Source organism: Vicia villosa, linkage group LG4, assembly GCF_029867415.1.
Source record: "Vicia villosa cultivar HV-30 ecotype Madison, WI linkage group LG4, Vvil1.0, whole genome shotgun sequence".
Lineage (NCBI taxonomy): Eukaryota > Viridiplantae > Streptophyta > Magnoliopsida > Fabales > Fabaceae > Vicia > Vicia villosa.
This window is the reverse complement of record NC_081183.1, coordinates 173166814-173185644: the sequence shown is the minus strand read 5'-3', so window position 1 is coordinate 173185644 and position 18831 is coordinate 173166814. Positions and strand designations below refer to the sequence as shown.

Genomic DNA, 18831 nt, shown 5'->3' with positions numbered 1-18831 from the left:
AAAATTTTAAAATTATAGAGGATAATCCAAAAAAAGAAAATTGTAAAGAGGGTAAATCAAAATTCGGCTGGCTATATGATAGCGGTCAATGGCCATCACTAGAATATATATCAAAACACACATTATTTATATTTTGTGGGACACCGTTTATTGCAACCATTATTGTTTACATGAAATAAAATATATTTTGAGCACACAACTTTGTTTTTTTCTACACTCCATACCCCTATATAAAGGAAAACACTTCTCTACAAGTTTTGTACCCCAAATAATATAAAGTCCTTTCTCTCTCTGTCACAAACACAAAGACAGAGTTATTATTCTCTTCCTTTTCTCTTCTAAAACAGAACAATGGGTGTTCTTGATAAACTATCTGATTATTTCTCTGTGTCTCTCTCACCAACAAGGGGAAGGAAACGCAAACCAATGCAGGTTTTCATCACTCCCCAATCTTATATATCAAATTTTTGTGCATGCTCTTTATGTGTAATTAACATGATTTTATTTTAATATAATTTACTTATAAGCTTAGTCTCAATTTTTCCCTTGCAGACAGTTGAAATAAAAGTGAAAATGGACTGTGATGGGTGTGAAAGAAGAGTTAGGAATTCTGTTGCTTACATGAAAGGTTAATATTTCTCTTTTTATCATCGCATCTGAGTTCATTCTCACACGTACACCAACATATGAACTAAATACCTTATGTTATGAGTATCTAAGTATTTATAATTATACATGTACTTATTATTTATAATTCTAATAAAATTAAATCAATTAAATACTATGAAACTCCGACACGCCAATGGCCAATCAGAAGCAGCGACGCAGCCAGAAAATCTTGCTAGTGGGGGCAATATAAATGGATAATTTGTTTTTTCAGAATAAATAATATGTTTAATTATTAAAATAAAAATTGACTCAGTTGATTTTAATGGTGAGAAAATAAAATTTAATAAATAAAAAATATATTAACAATAGATAATTAAATATTACAGGAATATTTTAAAATAAAATAATTTTTGAGAGTTAGAAAAAATAATATGACATTTTTTAGAAGTGAAAAATTCTTATTAAAATTTGGCTGATATATATTGAGAAAAAAAAACTCTCAACAATTACACTTTTGGGTAATATCAAAGAAATTTTAATACCAAGTAAGTATATAACAAATATGCAAAATATTTATTAATTATTACAAATTTTATAGAAATATTGATGATCATATAAAATTTTAAATATTTTATATTATATTATAATCATATAGTTAAAAACATATATAAAACCAATATTAAGAAAGATAATTAGAATGGTACACCTAAAACTTACGTTTTTGTCAAGAATATATAAAATCTCCACACTTACTTTTGCTTTGAATGAGTAGATAGTATTCATATCTATATAAGTAATATTCATACAAATAAATATAAAAACTAGTGGGGGCAGTGGCCCACAAAGGGCTCAACCTAGCTCCGTCCCTGATCAGAAGGCCTGTTCCTACAACGGACACGTATCGAACAACCACTCATGTATAACACGCATACGACACGTTTAAGAAGTGTCTAATAAAAAATAAAAATAAAAATATATCAGACACGAATACGATAAATTATTTTAAATAATGGATATATCAACTTCTCAAATTTTGGAGAAATAGAAAAGTGAACAAGTACACTTATGTTCACATAGTGCAAGGTGCACCTAACATTAGCATGAAAAGAATATATTAAATTTTCATAAGACTAACTTGCCCAAAACATATAGGTTCCTATAATTGTCCTACAAAATTTAAGATTTCTCTCATGAGAATAGAGTAGAGCAATAAATTTTTCAACTCTTTTTCTAGTTTTACCAATCATTTAAGGACACAAACAAACACAATAAATGTAACATAAGTATTGGTAAACCTAACTTTTATCAATCATTCAAATAATCACTTGTACAAGTTGAGTCTAAATAATTTTGGAACCATGCAGGTGTCAAGCAAGTGGAGGTAAATAGAAAGCTAAGCAAGGTAACAGTTAGTGGCAATGTTGACCGAAACAGGGTATTGAAGAAAATATTGAAGACTGGAAAAAGAGCAGAGTTTTGGCCTTATATTCCATATAATTTGGTGGCTTATCCTTATATATCACAAGCATATGACAAGAAAGCACCATCTGGTTATGTTAAGAACTCCATGCAAGCACTATCTAGTCCAAATGCAATGGATGAGAAACTTACTAATCTTTTTAGTGATGAAAACCCTAATGCGTGTTCTATCATGTAATATTATGGTAATTAATGTATAAGAGCTAAGTTGCAAATTGGTGATTTGTATTACATGTTTCATATGGTTATTGGCTTTAGCTAATAAAAGATTTTGGGTTCACATGTATCTCTATGGCAAGTGCTATATCATATAGCCTTCTATAATCATAACTCTTTTTTAAAGCCAAATGATATCATAGAAAAGAAGTCAACTAGTGTAAAAAAGTGCAAAGAATATAGATAGGCGAGAGTAAGAAAAATATGTGAACCACATCCATGCACTAAAAGAAGAAAATACAAACAAACCAACCAAAAAAATTTAGGAAGCAATGAAAAATCAAATAAGGAAGTCCTACACCAATTAAAGAAAAAACATGTTAGATCTCAACCCTTAAAAACCATCATCAACGGAAAAAAACACCAAGGTCAATGTTAAGACCACTCTTTTAAAAATAATTCGTTAAAGACTCTCGAACTACTATCATCTCGTACAGAGAATATAATTACCAAATCAATTGGAGAAAGTATATAAAAACAATATTATTACAGGATTTTCAAAAAGAACTAACATCTAAGTGTCAAATTATCGATAGACCACCTCTAATCTTAACTACCCCACTCAAAAGAATAATCGGTTCAAAAAGGGACGGAAGGTCTCAAGGAAAAACTAAACTCTACCAACCAATTAAAATCCTATATACTAAGAAGTTCTCAAGTCACAAATGATGAATAAATAAAAAACTGACTCAATCGATCCCTTACATAAAACACAGAGATCACCCTCAAGACTATTACCTTAAAAAATAAATAACATGCGACATTATATTATATTGACTTAATGATATTTTAACTTTTCTCCATAGCTAAAATTTAAATATTTTACCTATTTGCTTATATACGAAAGAGATAAATAAATATAGATAAATTATTAAATGTCCATAGATTTTAGTTGAGTATCGGTAAGTTTAATAAAATTATTCAATAATTAAATGTCATGTCACTTTTATGTTAGTTTATTTTAAAATAAATTACAAAATTTAATTAAATTTTATCTAAAGATATCGATATTCAAAGAAAGTTTTAAGGTTTGGGAGTTTAGAAGAGAGAGAAGGGGAAAACTTTGAAAATTCATATTTTAAAAAATATAGAAATTTCTTTAATGTTTTTTGAAAATAAAATAAAATTGTATACAATAATATAATAGTATTTATCATTAACGTAGTTTTATCTTTTAGAATATTATAATAATATAAATTAGATTTGAACAATTTGTCTAAACATTCAAAACCTTTCAAATTCTTCTTTCAATATAATTTTTTAGTTTTTCAAATTAAAAGAATAGTTTTTGAATATAAATAAATCTTGTAAAACTCGCTCCACCTAAACCTTTTATTCTTTTTATTAAATTCTTTTCTTTTTAAAAAAATTCTTCCTCTCTTCTCTTCCAAACTCCTAAATAAAATCTAAAATATCATAACGATTACCATAAATGTATTCATTTACTTGCACAATATGAACATAAACATATGTTATTCTGTTTATTATTTGTCTTGTTGATTATGTTTCTCATTATTTACATTTTTGTAATAAATGATGTTGAATATTCTAACTTTTGAATTAATATATTTTAGTCTTCTTTATTAAAAAGGAACAGATCATAAATTCTCCTTATATTTATTTCAATGTTGTTGCGTGCACCCGCTCGAATTTGAATTTGAAATTTTAGTTAAAATAAAATAATAAAATTAAAATTTTTAAAAAGTGTAAATTGAAATATTACGTGATAATTTCACCTTTTCATCTCTTTTTGTCATCAAGGGAACCCTCAAGAAAGATTTCTTTCAATATCAACTTGTACTCATCCCACTTCAAGAATCAACATCAAAAGAACATTCTAAAGATTCCTTACAGTGTATCGACACTTCTGGTTATATTATATATACAATAAAGTTTGAAGAATATTGGGACACCAATTAATTCCCCATTAAAAAGGATCCTTATTCTTGCTATCCATGAATCAAGATAGATTATGACAATGATTAATATTCCATTTCAAAATTGATAAGCTCACCATACTTTTTGTTGTAAGAATTGAACAAGTAGGGAGAAATGTGTTGAAGAAAATAAATAAAACTTGTTGCTGCTAATTCAAATTAACTCGTGCTTTTCTAATTGAATTGTCTAGTTAAAAAAAGAGAAATGATAATGAAACATAAATAAAGACTTATAAATGGTGTAATATGTCTTAAAACCTTAAGGGTTTGTTTGGTGTTGAGAAGAAGTTGAAAAGAGAGAAATTGATGAGAAAGAAGTTGATAAGAGAGAAATAGATGAGAAATATGATAGATTTGTAGTATTGTTTGTAACGAGAGAAATGAAAGAGAAATAGGAAAGAGAGAAGTAGAATGATTGAATTAATTGACAAAAAATATCCTTATCTAAATATTATTTTAAAAGCAAAAGAAAAAAAATTGTTTAAAATGTTAGTTAACAAATATAATTGTATTTATATTAATTGTATCATTTAACTAAATTACCACCTTTATTTAATTAATATGTAAATTGGTTTTTGTTTTTCAATTTTAAAAATAATTTTTGTCAATTTTTTATTTTATTTTTGGAGTTCATTGTAATTTTATTATTTAAACTTCTCAATTTATATGTTATTATCTAGCCAAAAAATATTATATTTTATCATATTAGTAACACTACTATTAGTTGATGATTTTGCTGTGCGTTCTATAAGAACATAACATAGTACATGAGAGAAAGCTCTTATTTTAGTTGATAATTTGTAAAAACAAAACAAGGGCATGGATGGAAATAGATATAAAATAGCAGTCTCCTCTCCATATCATTCAAGGCTCTCTTGTAACACCCCTATTTTATTCGCTATTATTTTAGTAATTATATTGTTTGGCATTTTTAATAATTCTTTATTTATTTAGTTATTATGTAATATAATAATTATTTAAGTATTTAATTATGAGTGTGTGTTTGTGTTATTTTGCTTAATTGAGTAATTAGAGCGATATAACTAAATGGGCCTAAGTGATAAAACATAATGGATGGATTGGTGGGTTAAGCCCAATTGACATAAGTGAGATAGTAAGAGAAGGTTAGGGTTTTAGAGGTTACTATTTTCACTTGGGGGAAAAGATAGGAAGAAGAGAAAAGAGGCAAAAGGGAAGAGAAAAATGGTGGAAGCGAAAAACTAGAAGAAACCTCATTTTCGCAGCAAGTTTCAGCATTGAGTCACCTTAGCAAAACGGATGAATCTCTCAATCCAACCGTTGGATCGTCGCGTGGTTTTGACACAGCGTTCCTGACTCATAGAGGTAAGTTCTGACCGGGGCGATTTTGATTTTGAGGGTTTTAAGTTCGTCTGATAAGCTGATTTCCGAACTGGTTTTTAGGTGTGTCTCTAAATTATGTTTGAAGGATTTATTTTGGAGAAAAGCTTAGAGCTATGGTGAAAGAGTCCATATTTGCCAAGGTAAGGGTGAGGTTCTTTCATGCTAAAGGGTTGTATGATAGTATGTTATGGTGGGTTTGATTCTATACTTTGATATCCATGTTCTTATATGTTGCAATTTTGGGTATTTGATGATTTGTTGGAATGTGATGATATAAGTGATAAGTTGTGTGCAATTGACAATCTATGTGTATTAGAATGTTGTGTTTGTTGTGGGTAAACCATTGATAGTGAAATAATGAGTTTTGGTTGTAGAATTGGAAAATAATGGAATAGAAATATAATAGTTGAATTGAAATTAATATAGTTTGATTATTAATTGGATAATTAAATTATTAGTTGAATTAATTCCAATAAGACTATGTGATTGGAATATACTTGGACTTGGACCAATTATTCGGTTTATCGGTAAATTACGGTATTTTGAGAAATTGACCGTAATTGTGTTTTGGTTGAATATTCAAGTTGAGAATAATATATTGTTATGCCAATGATGTTGTTTTGATAATTCACATTATTTTTACTTGATTTAGTTGATGATTAAAAACCGATTTGATTTACTTGACATATTGGCATATTGAGATTATTTTGAGAAATTGACCGTAATTGTGTTTTGGTTGAATATTCAAGTTGAGAATAATATATTGTTATGCCAATGATGTTGTTTTGATAATTAACATTATTTCTACTTGATTTAGTTGATGATTAAAAGTCGATTTGATTTACTTGACATATTGGCATATTGAGATTATTTTGAGAATTGACCAAAAATTGTGATTTCGGTTTGGATGTCTTTGTTGCGAGTAATGTTGTGATTGCCAATATGATTATTATTGTGCATTGTTATGTGATTAACCTTATGGTATGAATCCTAGCTAATTGTCGTTAGTTTAGTAGATTATGATGATAATTGTGATGGTTGTGTTAATATGTGAAATTGAGTAATTGTGCCGATGTGCCAAAACATGATAATAATTGTAATGATCTTGATGATATGCGAATTGTATATTTGTGACGATTTTGTGAATACGTGATGTTGTATATATTTGTGAGGATGATTTTGTGACTAAGTGAAGATGAAATATTATAGTGACGTGAATTACCTCGAATAAATGGTAATGTGATTGTGATATAGGCTTATGCCTCGTGACGATATGTGATTTTGATGAGTATGTTGTGTTGTCTTGTTTGTCGAGTTACATTCCATATGCATACTCTGTGACGGCCAGAAAATTATGGCAAACATGACGGCCTAAAAACTATGGCAAACATGACGGGCCAAATGGCAATTGGTGACGGGGGCTGAAGCTCTGATTGGTACCACATGCATATGCATAGTTTGAGTCGCATTCGAGTTTGTATACCAAGTTGCATTCAATTCATTGTTATGATGTGTGGATGCATAGTTTGTGAAGTTGAATTCATTTGATATTGATTATTGATGTGTTGTAGATATGATGTACGTGAATGAAACATATATGATGAGACTGTGAATATATATGTATTAATGATATATGTGTATAAGTTGGAATATATGATCCATGTTGTTGTCGTGATGCAAATTGCTTATATTGAGAAGTGGTGAATTGTGTATGATATTATCTTGCTATATCTATTATCATACTTTCCTTTATACTGTTTGATATCTCACCCCTTCTGCTGATGTTTCCCCCACCATGGAAAATGGGCAGGTACTCAAGTATGGCTGTGGAAGTTTGTAGCTTCATCGTGTCTGGTTGGTGTGTCGCTCTAATATGTAGCACTCGAGGGTTGTTTCTATGTTGTTCATGTTTTAGTTGTTGAGTTCCAAATTGGATAATGAGAAGTACTATGATATTTGAAGTTGTTTCCGATTAAATAAAATGATTTGTTTATAAAGTCGAATGTTATGATTCCGCTGCATATTAAAATGAAGTTGGTTTGTCTAAGAGCTGTTATAAGTTGTTTTGTGCTTCTCTGAGATTAAAGTGCTATGTATCTGTTTATGAGTTGTTATATGAAGTAAATGTGATATCCCAAATGCTTGTTGATAGTTTTTAAAATACTCTGATTTCTCGCATGATATTTTCGGGTAGAATTTGGGGTGTTACATCTCTTCTCTATTTCTTTGCTCACCAAACAAGAGAAGTTCATCCTTTTTCTAGTACTTCTCTCTTTCCAACCTCTCTCTTCCCATCTTCTCTTAAAACAAACATACGATAACTGAGAAAAGAGTAAACAATATATATTTCGATATTGCCATTTTTTCTCGATAAGATGGCGGAGGCCAGGTGACAATGACAATCCATACGGGTCTCGGGCTTTTCGGAATTGTTCGCAGATCTATTCGTTAATGAATCATATTTAAACTCGTTAAGATTTTGACCGTTATAAATATGATTTTCTCTCATTAATTGTTAACACATGTTGTAGAAAATGCATAAGATAACAATTATAATGAGAAGTAAAGGAAAAAAAATTCTTGTGGTTCTATTTATTGGTGTTTTCAGTAAATCAAATCACAAGTTTTTAAACTTGAAAAAATTCTATGACACTTTGTACAAAAAGTTTGTGAAAATGTGCTATTACTTGAAGGTTTAATGTTTACGTTTAGAACAATGAATGAGATTACTTAGAAGTAACATGTAGAATTGCATGTAAAGATAAAGCAAATGAAGAACAATAGTAAACAACAATTGAATAAACTTGCTAAATATAAAGAGGTGTGTCGCAAATTCATACATTTCTCACAAACTTTTATCTATAGAGAATAACTATGAAATTTGCGAACCCTTGTCACAGAGACGAAAATTGTTTATATATTATATACATTAACAACCGTCGATAACAGTCAATTCCCTAGCGTTCGACATTTACACCATTATGTGGCCTTTTACCCTCTGTTTTACTTCCACGTGTTTTCAGTTCTTGAATTGCTACAAACTTCTACCATTATCAACAACTGCTATTAAATCTTCTGTCCGCTTTTATCGAAAAACATCTTCAAGTCTTCTAACTGTCTCTATCGAGAATCAATTTGTTTTTTATCGACTTTTTGAAATTCTAAACATGTTTTAAAAAGAGAGTGATCTTAATCTTGTGAATTTGTTCCTGAGATTCTTCCAAATCAAACTTAGTGGGTATTTAGGTTATATATATATATATATTCTCAAAACATCTTGTAGACGAGTCGAACTCACCACCTCAATTGATGTAATTAATATATTAACACTATAGCTAGATTATTTTACACTTAACAATTTCATATTTTGTATCACACTTTCATGTCAAAAATACTAAACTAAAAATTCCCATACTAACATGCATGTTCTCAATCTAGCTATTAGATATTACATGTATTTTAAATTGTTGATTCTATCAAAAGATGATATTTGATGTATTTTAAATTGGTTTGATATTGTTTCTTATCCCTTTTTATCCATTCTAAATTTTTCCACAAACAAACATGCTCTTATTACTCATCTTTAAAATACATAAAGAAACGAGAATACATTTTGCACACAAGATGGAACAAAAAAAAAATATAAAAGCATCTTTCTTTTTGGACATTCAGTGACTTCGTTTTTCTTAGCAATGAAGACTATGGGCATAGTGCATTTTTTTGGGATGATTATGGGCATGATGAATACATTGGAGATAGAGAGAAATACAAAATTATATAATATCCATTGAACTAGTAGAATGGCATACATCCTTTGTAAAATGCCTTAAACTTAATAAACTCATACCAATAATGACAAAAGTAAGGTTGATTTAAATAAAATATATCATCGGTATTTTATATATAAAATGATACCAAAATTTCGTTTAGCTATTTTTCCTTTTTAAGAGTATTTAATTTATAATATTAGTCATTCTTATCCACTCAAAATTAAAAGAAATTTAAAATGAATTTTATCATTGGCCAACCTCTACTTTCGGTACGATTGCTTTTGTATATTTTTATTTGAATTTGATGTTCTCTTCTTTAAGAAAACAAGAGAATGCATGGGAGATATGGCAGAACAGAAAGAGTGTGGTCCTCTTATATATGGGTTGCTTGTGGTTAAGAAAAGTGCAATTGGAACATAATTTCACAAGAATCACAGCTTGCAATAGTACTTTTATAAAGGAATTTAAATTTTGTAAATTAAATTGGGCTCCATAAGGAATAAGTCTATTGCTATCCTTAAATACAACGCCTTCCAAAACAATAATACGTATAAAATATTACGTTTATTATTTCTGTGATGCTCCTCGAAATTTTAAAAATATTTGTTAGATTTTAAAATATAAATATATATTTTTTTATAGAGTGAAAAAAGAAAGAAAAAAATAAATTAGGAAATTATCTTAAAAAAATAAAGTTAGCATGAGAGTGATTATTCTAACTGAAGGATCCGTAAAAGACCGGGTACGGAGGGACGGAGCCATTTGATGGAAAGGGTGAGCCTATGCCCCCCACTATAATTATCATAATATTAGTTTTTACTATTATAAATAAATAGTATACTTAAATATTAAAAGTATTCTAAATTAGGAAGAAAGTTCTATAGTGCCCACACTTAATAAATAAAATTTGACTAATATAAACTTTTTCCATCCATCATTTCACTAAATTTAAAATTTAACCGTTTATTTTGCTTGCCCTATTTATTTCTTTATAAAAAAGATATCTCAATTCACTACATAATGTTTTTGGGCACCCGGCGCAATTACATTTATGTTTTTTATTTCTGTAGATACATTTCCGGAAATATCTCCCAAATAATGTAAAATCAAAAAAAAAAAATTTTGAAGATACATCTCTAAAAGTAGAAGGATAAATTTGGCAACGCACATAGTGTGTGAGAAATCCATAGAATGAGATAAGATATTCTCTTTAAAAATGATTTGTTTGTCTAATAAATAAAGTAAATGCTTTTAATAAGATAAAAAGTAACCAACATTATTTCTTTTTTTCTAAATGTGTTCCTTTTATTTTATTAATATCACATATCACATATCACATGTGTATTTTTCTTTCTTTCATTCTAAACTGCCTCAAATTTTAGTATTATGTTCTTCATAATTATTTTTTGCAAAGCATTTTTTAAATTTTAATATATATGACCCCACTATTCATAATTTCTAGCTCCGTCTCTGGTACGCCGCATTATTACCAGTTCCATGTTTTGCTAGGTAGTTAGTACTGTTGGGCTTGAGATTTCACACACAAATGGGGGATTGAGTTGTGTGGTTTGAAAAAATGTGGTTTTGAATTTTTTTTTTTGACAAATTAACTTAAATCAGAGTTTTAAAATCATTTTCAAATATTAAAGAGCGGAAAATAAATAGCATAAAGTAAAAGATAAGGGAAGAAGGAAGACATATAAAATTATAGAGGTTCGGCAAAACTAAAGGACCTAGTCTTCTTTCTAAGACTTGGTCTTGAGACTTTTCAATAATACTTGAGAGCTTTTAGTAGGAAATGATCACAAATCCATTTATACAAGGAAATGGTGGTTGATCTTTAGCTAAATAATACTAGAAGATGGATATGGACGTTTGCATCTTTCCTAATGCACCGCAACCACCAAAAAGCAGCCAGAAAGATAGAGCCACCAAAGGAAGAAGTTCACCTTTTCGAGGGTAGAAATATGTCATACCCATTTCCAAAAATCATTGTATGTTGTATTCTGAACAAATTCAAGTTTGTCGAGCCAGTTATAACCATCCGGAGTAGTACTGATACCGTTTAAATTTCCTTTCCAGGTTAACCGATTAGAAACCATAAAATTTAAACAAATGGGAAACACTTTTAGGCGGTCACAAACAACCGCAAGAATATTAGCATATAATGAATTGAAATTTCAATTTCCATCCAAGTAAACATCATTCACTCGCATTTCCAGATCGTGGATAATCACATAGAGAACCTGCTCCTCTAATTTCCCTACCTCAGACCAATTTGAAAACCATAAAGAGGAGTTGCCATCCCCCAACCTAAGCTCAAATCCATCCTTAAGATCAGAGAGAGCTTTCATAATTGTATTCCAAGTAACTGATCTCAGTTTCTTTTTCATATTAAAAAATATTTCATTATTGATGTGCTTATGCTTAAAAACTTGGACCCAAAGAGAATCACTATCCCGGTGGAGATCCCAAACCAACTTACCCAACATAGAGGTATTGACCTCTCTTGCTTTTCAAATTCTAAGACCGCCCAACTTTTTGAGCTTAATGATTTTATCTCAGCCAACGAGATGTTGACTAGAGTTTAGATTACCTTTCCATAAAATTCCTAGTCATCATATCAATAAAATCACAAGTTGATCCGGGTAGCAAAGCCGCTTGCATATAATAATTTGGAATGAAGTTCAGAACAAACCTAACCAGAGTGAAGCGATCAGCCTTGTTTAACATTTTATGTTGCCAAGATGACAACCTCTGACTGATTTTCTTCTCTAGGAACTTAAAGCCCTTGCATTGAAGATGAGCATGCAACATAGGTAGAGTAAAAGTTTGCTTGATACATGTGTTGGAGACAATTAAATCTATTTTACTCCTCTTAGTGGTAGCAGAGAAGAACACTTTTCATTTACCAACATTCACTTTAAGGTAAAGAACATGAAAAAAATGATTCAAGATATAAAAAAGAGTCCCTGTTTATGAGTTGGAAACCTTCGCAAAAAGAAGAACATCATCGACAATATATAAATGCGATAGAGGGGGTCACCTTGCCACAAATATTCCATGCAAATCACAAAAAGATTGGGTAAAAAAGAGTCACCTTGTCGTAATCCTCTAGCCGAAACAAAATTTGGTAGTTGTCTCCCATTCCAAAGAATAAACAACGAGAAGTTACACAGTGTATGATCAACTTTATAGTACTTGGAGGAAACTCGTTTTGCTTCAAATAAAATTTCAAAAATCTCAATTATCATGATCAGAAGACTTTTCAAGATCTATTTTAAACACCATTTCGACTTTTTTCTTTCTTTTTAGTTTTACACATAGAAGAAAATAATTATCACTTTAAAATAACAATTCAATATAATTTTCTTTTAATATATCAATCATATTTTCAAATTTTAAAAGTAAAATCATTTATAATTTTAAAAAACTAAAGATGTTAAAACCAATTGTAGAGCAATAGTACTACTTATTAGACATGGCAATAAAACCTAGACCCACGGGTACCCACCGGAACCCGTCTCAAAGTTGACGGGAAATATTCATTTTGACTGAGTTTGGATTCGGGTTTGGATTTTCCCCGATTAGAAAACATGAGGATGGGTCGGGTAATGGAGACGGTCCTCTAACAGCACACCTAATTCCTCTCAAACGTGAAGAAAAATGTCCCTCACTCTCAACCTTTCAACCCCTTCTTTCTCTCCCCGCTACCTCCCCTACAACAACACCCGAACCATTTCATGTTCCTTTTCTTCACAATCTCTCAAGGTCACTCTCTCTCTCACTCCTCTTTTTACTACTTCACAACTAATCAAATTTCAACAATAATAAATGCTTTTATTTTTGTCTGTGCAGTGTAAGAGAGAGTACACGAGTGTGATGATAGTGCCCACCGGAGTTGGAGCCGCTATTGGTGGATTCGCTGGGGACTCTTTGCCTGTTGCTCGCGCTCTTTCGTCAGTTGTTGATTGCCTTATCACTCACCCTAATGTAACACGTTCTTATCCAATTTCTTACTTCTATTTCACACTACTTGTTGTTGTCAATGCTGTGTTTTCTTGTCTTGTGCATGGATACTATGGTCTTTTCAGTTTTTGTTATTATTTTATATTAAGTTAGGTATTCAATTTGGTCATTGCTCACAATTTTGACTAATGCTCACAATTTTGTGTATCAATTTGCTCTAAAGATAATGTTGAAAAATATGCATTTAATTTTATTGTTTATTGACTTAAGTGATTTAGAAACACATGGCTTTCGAGTAAAATAAAGTATATGAAATGTAAGTTGATTAAAAGGAAAAACGTTTTTAACTCAGAGGTGAAAATTGGAGAATATATCTTCCAAGTTCCAACAAGTCACATTTTTAAATATCTTGAGTAAGCAATACAAAACGATGGAGAATAGAAGGGATGTGGACCATCGAATTCAAGCAGGGTGGCTAAAATGGAGTAGGGTTTCCGGGATTTTATGTGACACAAAGTACCGCTCAAGCTAAAAGGAAAATTTCATCAGACTGTGGTAAGACTTGCGATATTGTACAAAACAAAATATTGGACGGTTAAAAATCAACACGAGAACAAAGTGAATGTAGTAGATATGAGGATGTTGCGTTGAATGTGTGGTAAGACTAGACATGATAAGATTAAAAATAACAATATTAGAGAGAGTGTTGGGGTAACTCATATAGTAAAACAATGGTGGAAAATAGACGTAGGTGGTTTGGGCATTTAGAGAGAAAACCTGGAGATTTTGTGGTAAGGATTGTAGATTAGATGGAGAGAAATCAAACAACTAGTGGTAGAGGAAGACTTATAAAAACTTTAAGAGAAATTATTAAAAAAGATCTTGAGATTAACAATTTGGATAGAAGTATTGTCCTCGATAGAACATTAAGGCGTTGATCCATGTAGCCGACCCCACTTAGTAGAATAAGGTTTGATTGTTATTTTCCTGACTTGTCAAAATTTCCAGGTTCTTAATGCAGCAATGCTATATTGGCCAATGCCTAATGCGTTATATGTAGAAGGTTATGCTCTTGACAGATTTGCAGAAGGTTCATGGGCCTTACAACCTGTTCACCAAAATAGGGTAAGACTCAAATATGCTATTTGAAGGCTATTCTTTCCAATGAGAATAATGTACTAAGCTTTTGTTATGTAAAGCAGGTTGGAATAGTTCTAGATGCCGGTATAGAGGAAGAGCTCCGGATTCGCCAGTTACAAGTAGCCGATGCGGCAAGGGCTTCCCTTGGATTGCCGGTTGTAGAATATATTGTCACAGACACTCCACTTGAGGTATTATTCAGTATCATCTTGTTTTAACATGCATAATGAAATGTGAATTGTGCCTACCAGGCTACTACCATACGCAATGTAAATTGAGTTCCAACAAATTTTACAGGTGGAGAAATGGATTGATCCCAAAACTGGAAAATCAACAGGGAGGATTAAGCACCCTGATTCTTTACTTAGAGCTGTGCAAACCTTAGTGAGTAGGTCAAAAGTGAATGCTGTTGCTGTTGTCGGGCGTTTTCCAGATGACGATACTGATGATGTTGATGAATATCGGCAGGGATTGGTATGAGTATGACAACAATGGCTATTCAAATTATATGACCATGATCTAAGATTCTAAATACATGAGTATAATTTGATTAGTTGTGCAAGTTTGTTTTGAATTAAGAGAAATCATGGATGATTATGTTCTTTCTCTACCTGTCTTCAAATTTTAACTTGATGTGAAAGATAATTTCAATTTGTTTATGAGCGTTGTCCTTTTTACTCCAACAATGTGGCAAATTTTGTTTTTACTAATTTTTCTTTTGAAGTTTTCCCAGTCATCTTTTCATGGCTAGAGGTTCTAGAATTAGGCCCAGATTAGATAAACAATTTAATTAAGTGCATTTAGCATAAGTGCTTATCATTTAAGTACTTATGTATAAGCTAATTATATGACAAAAGATAAAATCAAATAAAAAAATTCATGTAAAGTTTAAGGTGCTTTCATAAGCTATCCTATAGAACTTCTAGAAATAAGGTGAAAACTACCTGTGAACATGTCATAAGTTGTTTCTATAAGCTCTCACAAATACTTGTTTCAATAGATAAACAGGCCCTTGGTCTTTTTGTATCATTTGGTTTTTGACATTAGCTTCCCCAATTTTTGCAGGGAGTAGACCTACTGGCGGGAGTTGAAGCAATTATAAGCCATCTAGTGGTGAAGGAGTTCCAAATTCCTTGTGCACATGCTCCTGCAATGGCTCCAATTCCTTTGAGTTTATCTTTAAGTCCCAAATCAGCAGCTGAGGAGGTTAGTAAACTCTAGACAACAACTAATTTGATTTTTGGTTCAACTATTTTATAATAGGGCTATGTAGTACAAAGTACAAACACTTTAGATTGAAGACGTGGTCCAGTGTCCAACACATACATTAATCGTTGTGTCCGACGCCAATATGATATCAACATATGTATTTACATTCAATCACTTGCTCTTGTCAAATAGATTGGGTACACTTTCCTGCCGTGTGTGCTAGCTGGCCTCAGTAAAGCCCCGCAATACTTGGTCATGCATTCTGAATCAACGGAAAAGGGTTGCATATTGGCAAGTGATGTGGATTCTGTAGTCCTTCCTAAAGATGCTTGTGGAGGGGACGGAACTCTTGCTTTTGCAAGAAATGAAAAACATAAGGTATAAATGGAGGCATTAATCCATCTTTTTTTCTTTACTCTGATGTCTGATCAACAAAAGCAACAATTATTTCTTGTCTTGATGATGAAAATTTAGAATTCCTGTGATGCCATTTTTCATGTATGACAATACTAAATTTCCTTGCAGCCACTTATCATTACCGTGGAAGAAAATGAAACTGTTCTGGATGATACTGCAGATAAACTTGGTTTTGAAGCGGTAATCAATTTCTCATTTAGATTAATGACTCTGCGCTAGCAATTTAAAACTGTTTTTATACAATCATCTAATCAGACCTCGCCATAATATCACTTTGTTGTATTATTTCTTAAAATACCGCAACAAACATTGAAGTGATGAGGTTTGATTGAATGATCATGTAAAAGTTTTATATTGTTGAAGCACTATCTCGATAGTGCTTCATTTATCTTCCTATACAATTAAAATGCAAAACATTTTTTGTTGATGAAATGAAATCTTTTGCAGCTGCATGTCTCAAATTATTGGGAGGCTATTGGAGTAATTGCTGCTCACAAAGCGGGGATAGATCCATTTTCACTTAGAAGAAATCAAATTCCTAACATCGGTTGCACTTCTTCTAAGCCAGTCAACGGTCATTACAATACAAGAGAAAGAGCTATCTACTGATATAAACTTTGAGAGCTCAATGTTAGTTATTAGTTTTTAATTTTGTTATACTAATCACTAGAGGAAATAGTATATTGTATTATTGATTTTAGGTCTTGTAGCCATTTGTATATCTAAGAAGGTAGCAATTGTTGTACTTCTAAGTTCTAACTATCTTGAAAGACAGGGTAGGATCAATTTTGCAGTAAATACTTATTTGGTTTCAAAGCAAGATTAACACAATCGGGTTGCGCACCTTATTTGGGCATTCTAACTGTACAAGCTTCAGTTATTAAGCCATTAACCAACCTGAAACAAAGGAAAACTCTGCAGGATGGGGGTATCAGTTATCAAGTGAAATGAAGTTATATGGTTGACTTGATAGGGTTGTTGTGGGCACTTCTTAAGCCTCTTAGCAACAACAATAAGATTGTTGTTGTAATCTTTTTTATAGTGGTTTGTTTAGTATTGGTGTTGTTTTGTGTTGGATTTGTTGTAGTTTTTGTGGAAGTTTCTTCCCTTTCGTGTGTGATAGAAAAAGTTGATAGAAACAATTATGGTGTTATTATTCTGGAAATGGATGATAAGTTTCTTTTCTTTTGGTCACTTATAGCGTGTTTGGAAACACGGTGGAAAGCCAGCAAAACGCACGTTTGGCCAGAAGCTACACTTTGTAGCTTCTTGAAATCACGGTGGGAGGGTTGCTAAACGTGTGTTTCTAGTTTCAAACGCCAAACCAAACACGCCATTGATGTTTTTGGTACCAGCTTTAAAAGTGATTGGATTTTTGACTCTAGTGTCAATTATTGTACGATTCTCAACATTTTTTTTAAAGTATATTTCTCCTTTCGAATTTTTGATATTATTGTTGCATATGATTCTTATACTCAAGTTAATGGTTGTGATGACATTGATCTTCATTCCTTCAAACAACCTTCTTTCTATTCGTAAGCTCTTCATTCCTTCAAACAACCTTCTTTCTATTCGTAAGCTTTGTACAATAATGTTTTTAGGCTTATTGTACTTTCGGGATCTTATAATTGGGGAGATGATTGAATTTGCTAAGTAACACTTTTTGTCTGATGCACAAAATAGGTCAAAAAGTGTTGTATTATACACTTTAGTCCAAATCAGAGTTTTAATCTTTTTTCTCACAAATATGACTTTAATACAAGTGTCATCGTCATTCTCTTTTTCCATTAATGAAGTGTATGTTTCCATCTTTGTTTTAAAATAAGATGGATTCTCATGTAGATATTTGTATCTTTGTGGATTATCCTCCTAACAAAAGAGTGCATAAATGTTATATGGAGAGTTAGAAAAGTGAATGTAATTGATAATTTTTATTAGTTTACAGCAGTGTTTATGTACAAGTTTGATAAACCTAATTTGGAATGGATCAAGGTAACAAATCTCCTATTGATTTTCCACTAATTTAGCTATTAACTTTTGACTACAAAATAAGTAAATAACAGATTTGTAAATCTCCATAATTAAAGGAATTATAATTCTAATTATTATTATTGATATCCTCCCGCAAGTTGGATAATTTGGAAGAGAGATGCAACTTGGACAGTAAAAACTCGAACCGTGGGCGAAGCAGAGGCTTTGTTAGAGTATCAACAAGTTGATCATCAGTAGAGACAAAAGAGACACGAAACTTGCCATGTTAAACGTTTTCACGGACAAAGTGATAGGCTAAGGCTATATGTTTCATTCGAGAGTGGAATACAGGATTAACACTTAGATGTGTGGCACCGAGATTGTCACAATATATTACCGGATTAGCGGTTGGAGTGTGACCAAGTTCCGTAAATAAGGAAAGGATCCATAGTAGTTCACTAGCTGTGTCAGTCAAGGCTTTATACTCTGCTTTTGTGGATGATCGAGCAACCGAACGTTGTTTGCGGGAGCTCCAAGAGATGGGAGTGCTGCCAAGATATAACAAGTAACCAGTGGTTGAAACATAATCATCCTTGTCACCTGCCCAGTCTGCATCCGAATATGCATGAAAGTTCAGCGGAGCTGTTGCCGAGATGAAGATTCCTTTGTCACACGAGCCTGCCAGATAGCGGAGCACTCTTTTGAGTGCATACCAATGCACCGTTCTTGGGTTTTGCATGAACTGTGAAAGT

At 31.5% G+C, this 18831-nt stretch overlaps 2 protein-coding genes across 2 annotated transcripts; both read left to right on the top strand.

Moving 5' to 3' along the window:
* Positions 1 to 276: 276 nt before the first annotated feature.
* On the top strand, positions 277 to 2374 carry LOC131600334 (heavy metal-associated isoprenylated plant protein 20-like). The gene is made up of 3 exons (XM_058872513.1): positions 277 to 432; positions 553 to 628; positions 1974 to 2374. The coding sequence occupies exons 1-3, from the start codon at positions 352 to 354 to the stop codon at positions 2264 to 2266; spliced, it is 450 nt and encodes a 149-aa protein (XP_058728496.1). The 5' UTR covers positions 277 to 351; the 3' UTR covers positions 2267 to 2374.
* Positions 2375 to 12895: 10521 nt separating this feature from the next.
* On the top strand, positions 12896 to 17273 carry LOC131600333 (uncharacterized). Its single transcript, XM_058872512.1, has 9 exons — positions 12896 to 13144; positions 13232 to 13366; positions 14351 to 14467; positions 14545 to 14673; positions 14780 to 14956; positions 15548 to 15688; positions 15884 to 16069; positions 16217 to 16288; positions 16556 to 17273. Exons 1-9 carry the CDS (start codon positions 13040 to 13042, stop codon positions 16715 to 16717), a joined length of 1224 nt encoding a protein of 407 aa, XP_058728495.1. The 5' UTR covers positions 12896 to 13039; the 3' UTR covers positions 16718 to 17273.
* The last annotated feature ends 1558 nt before the right edge of the window (positions 17274 to 18831 follow it).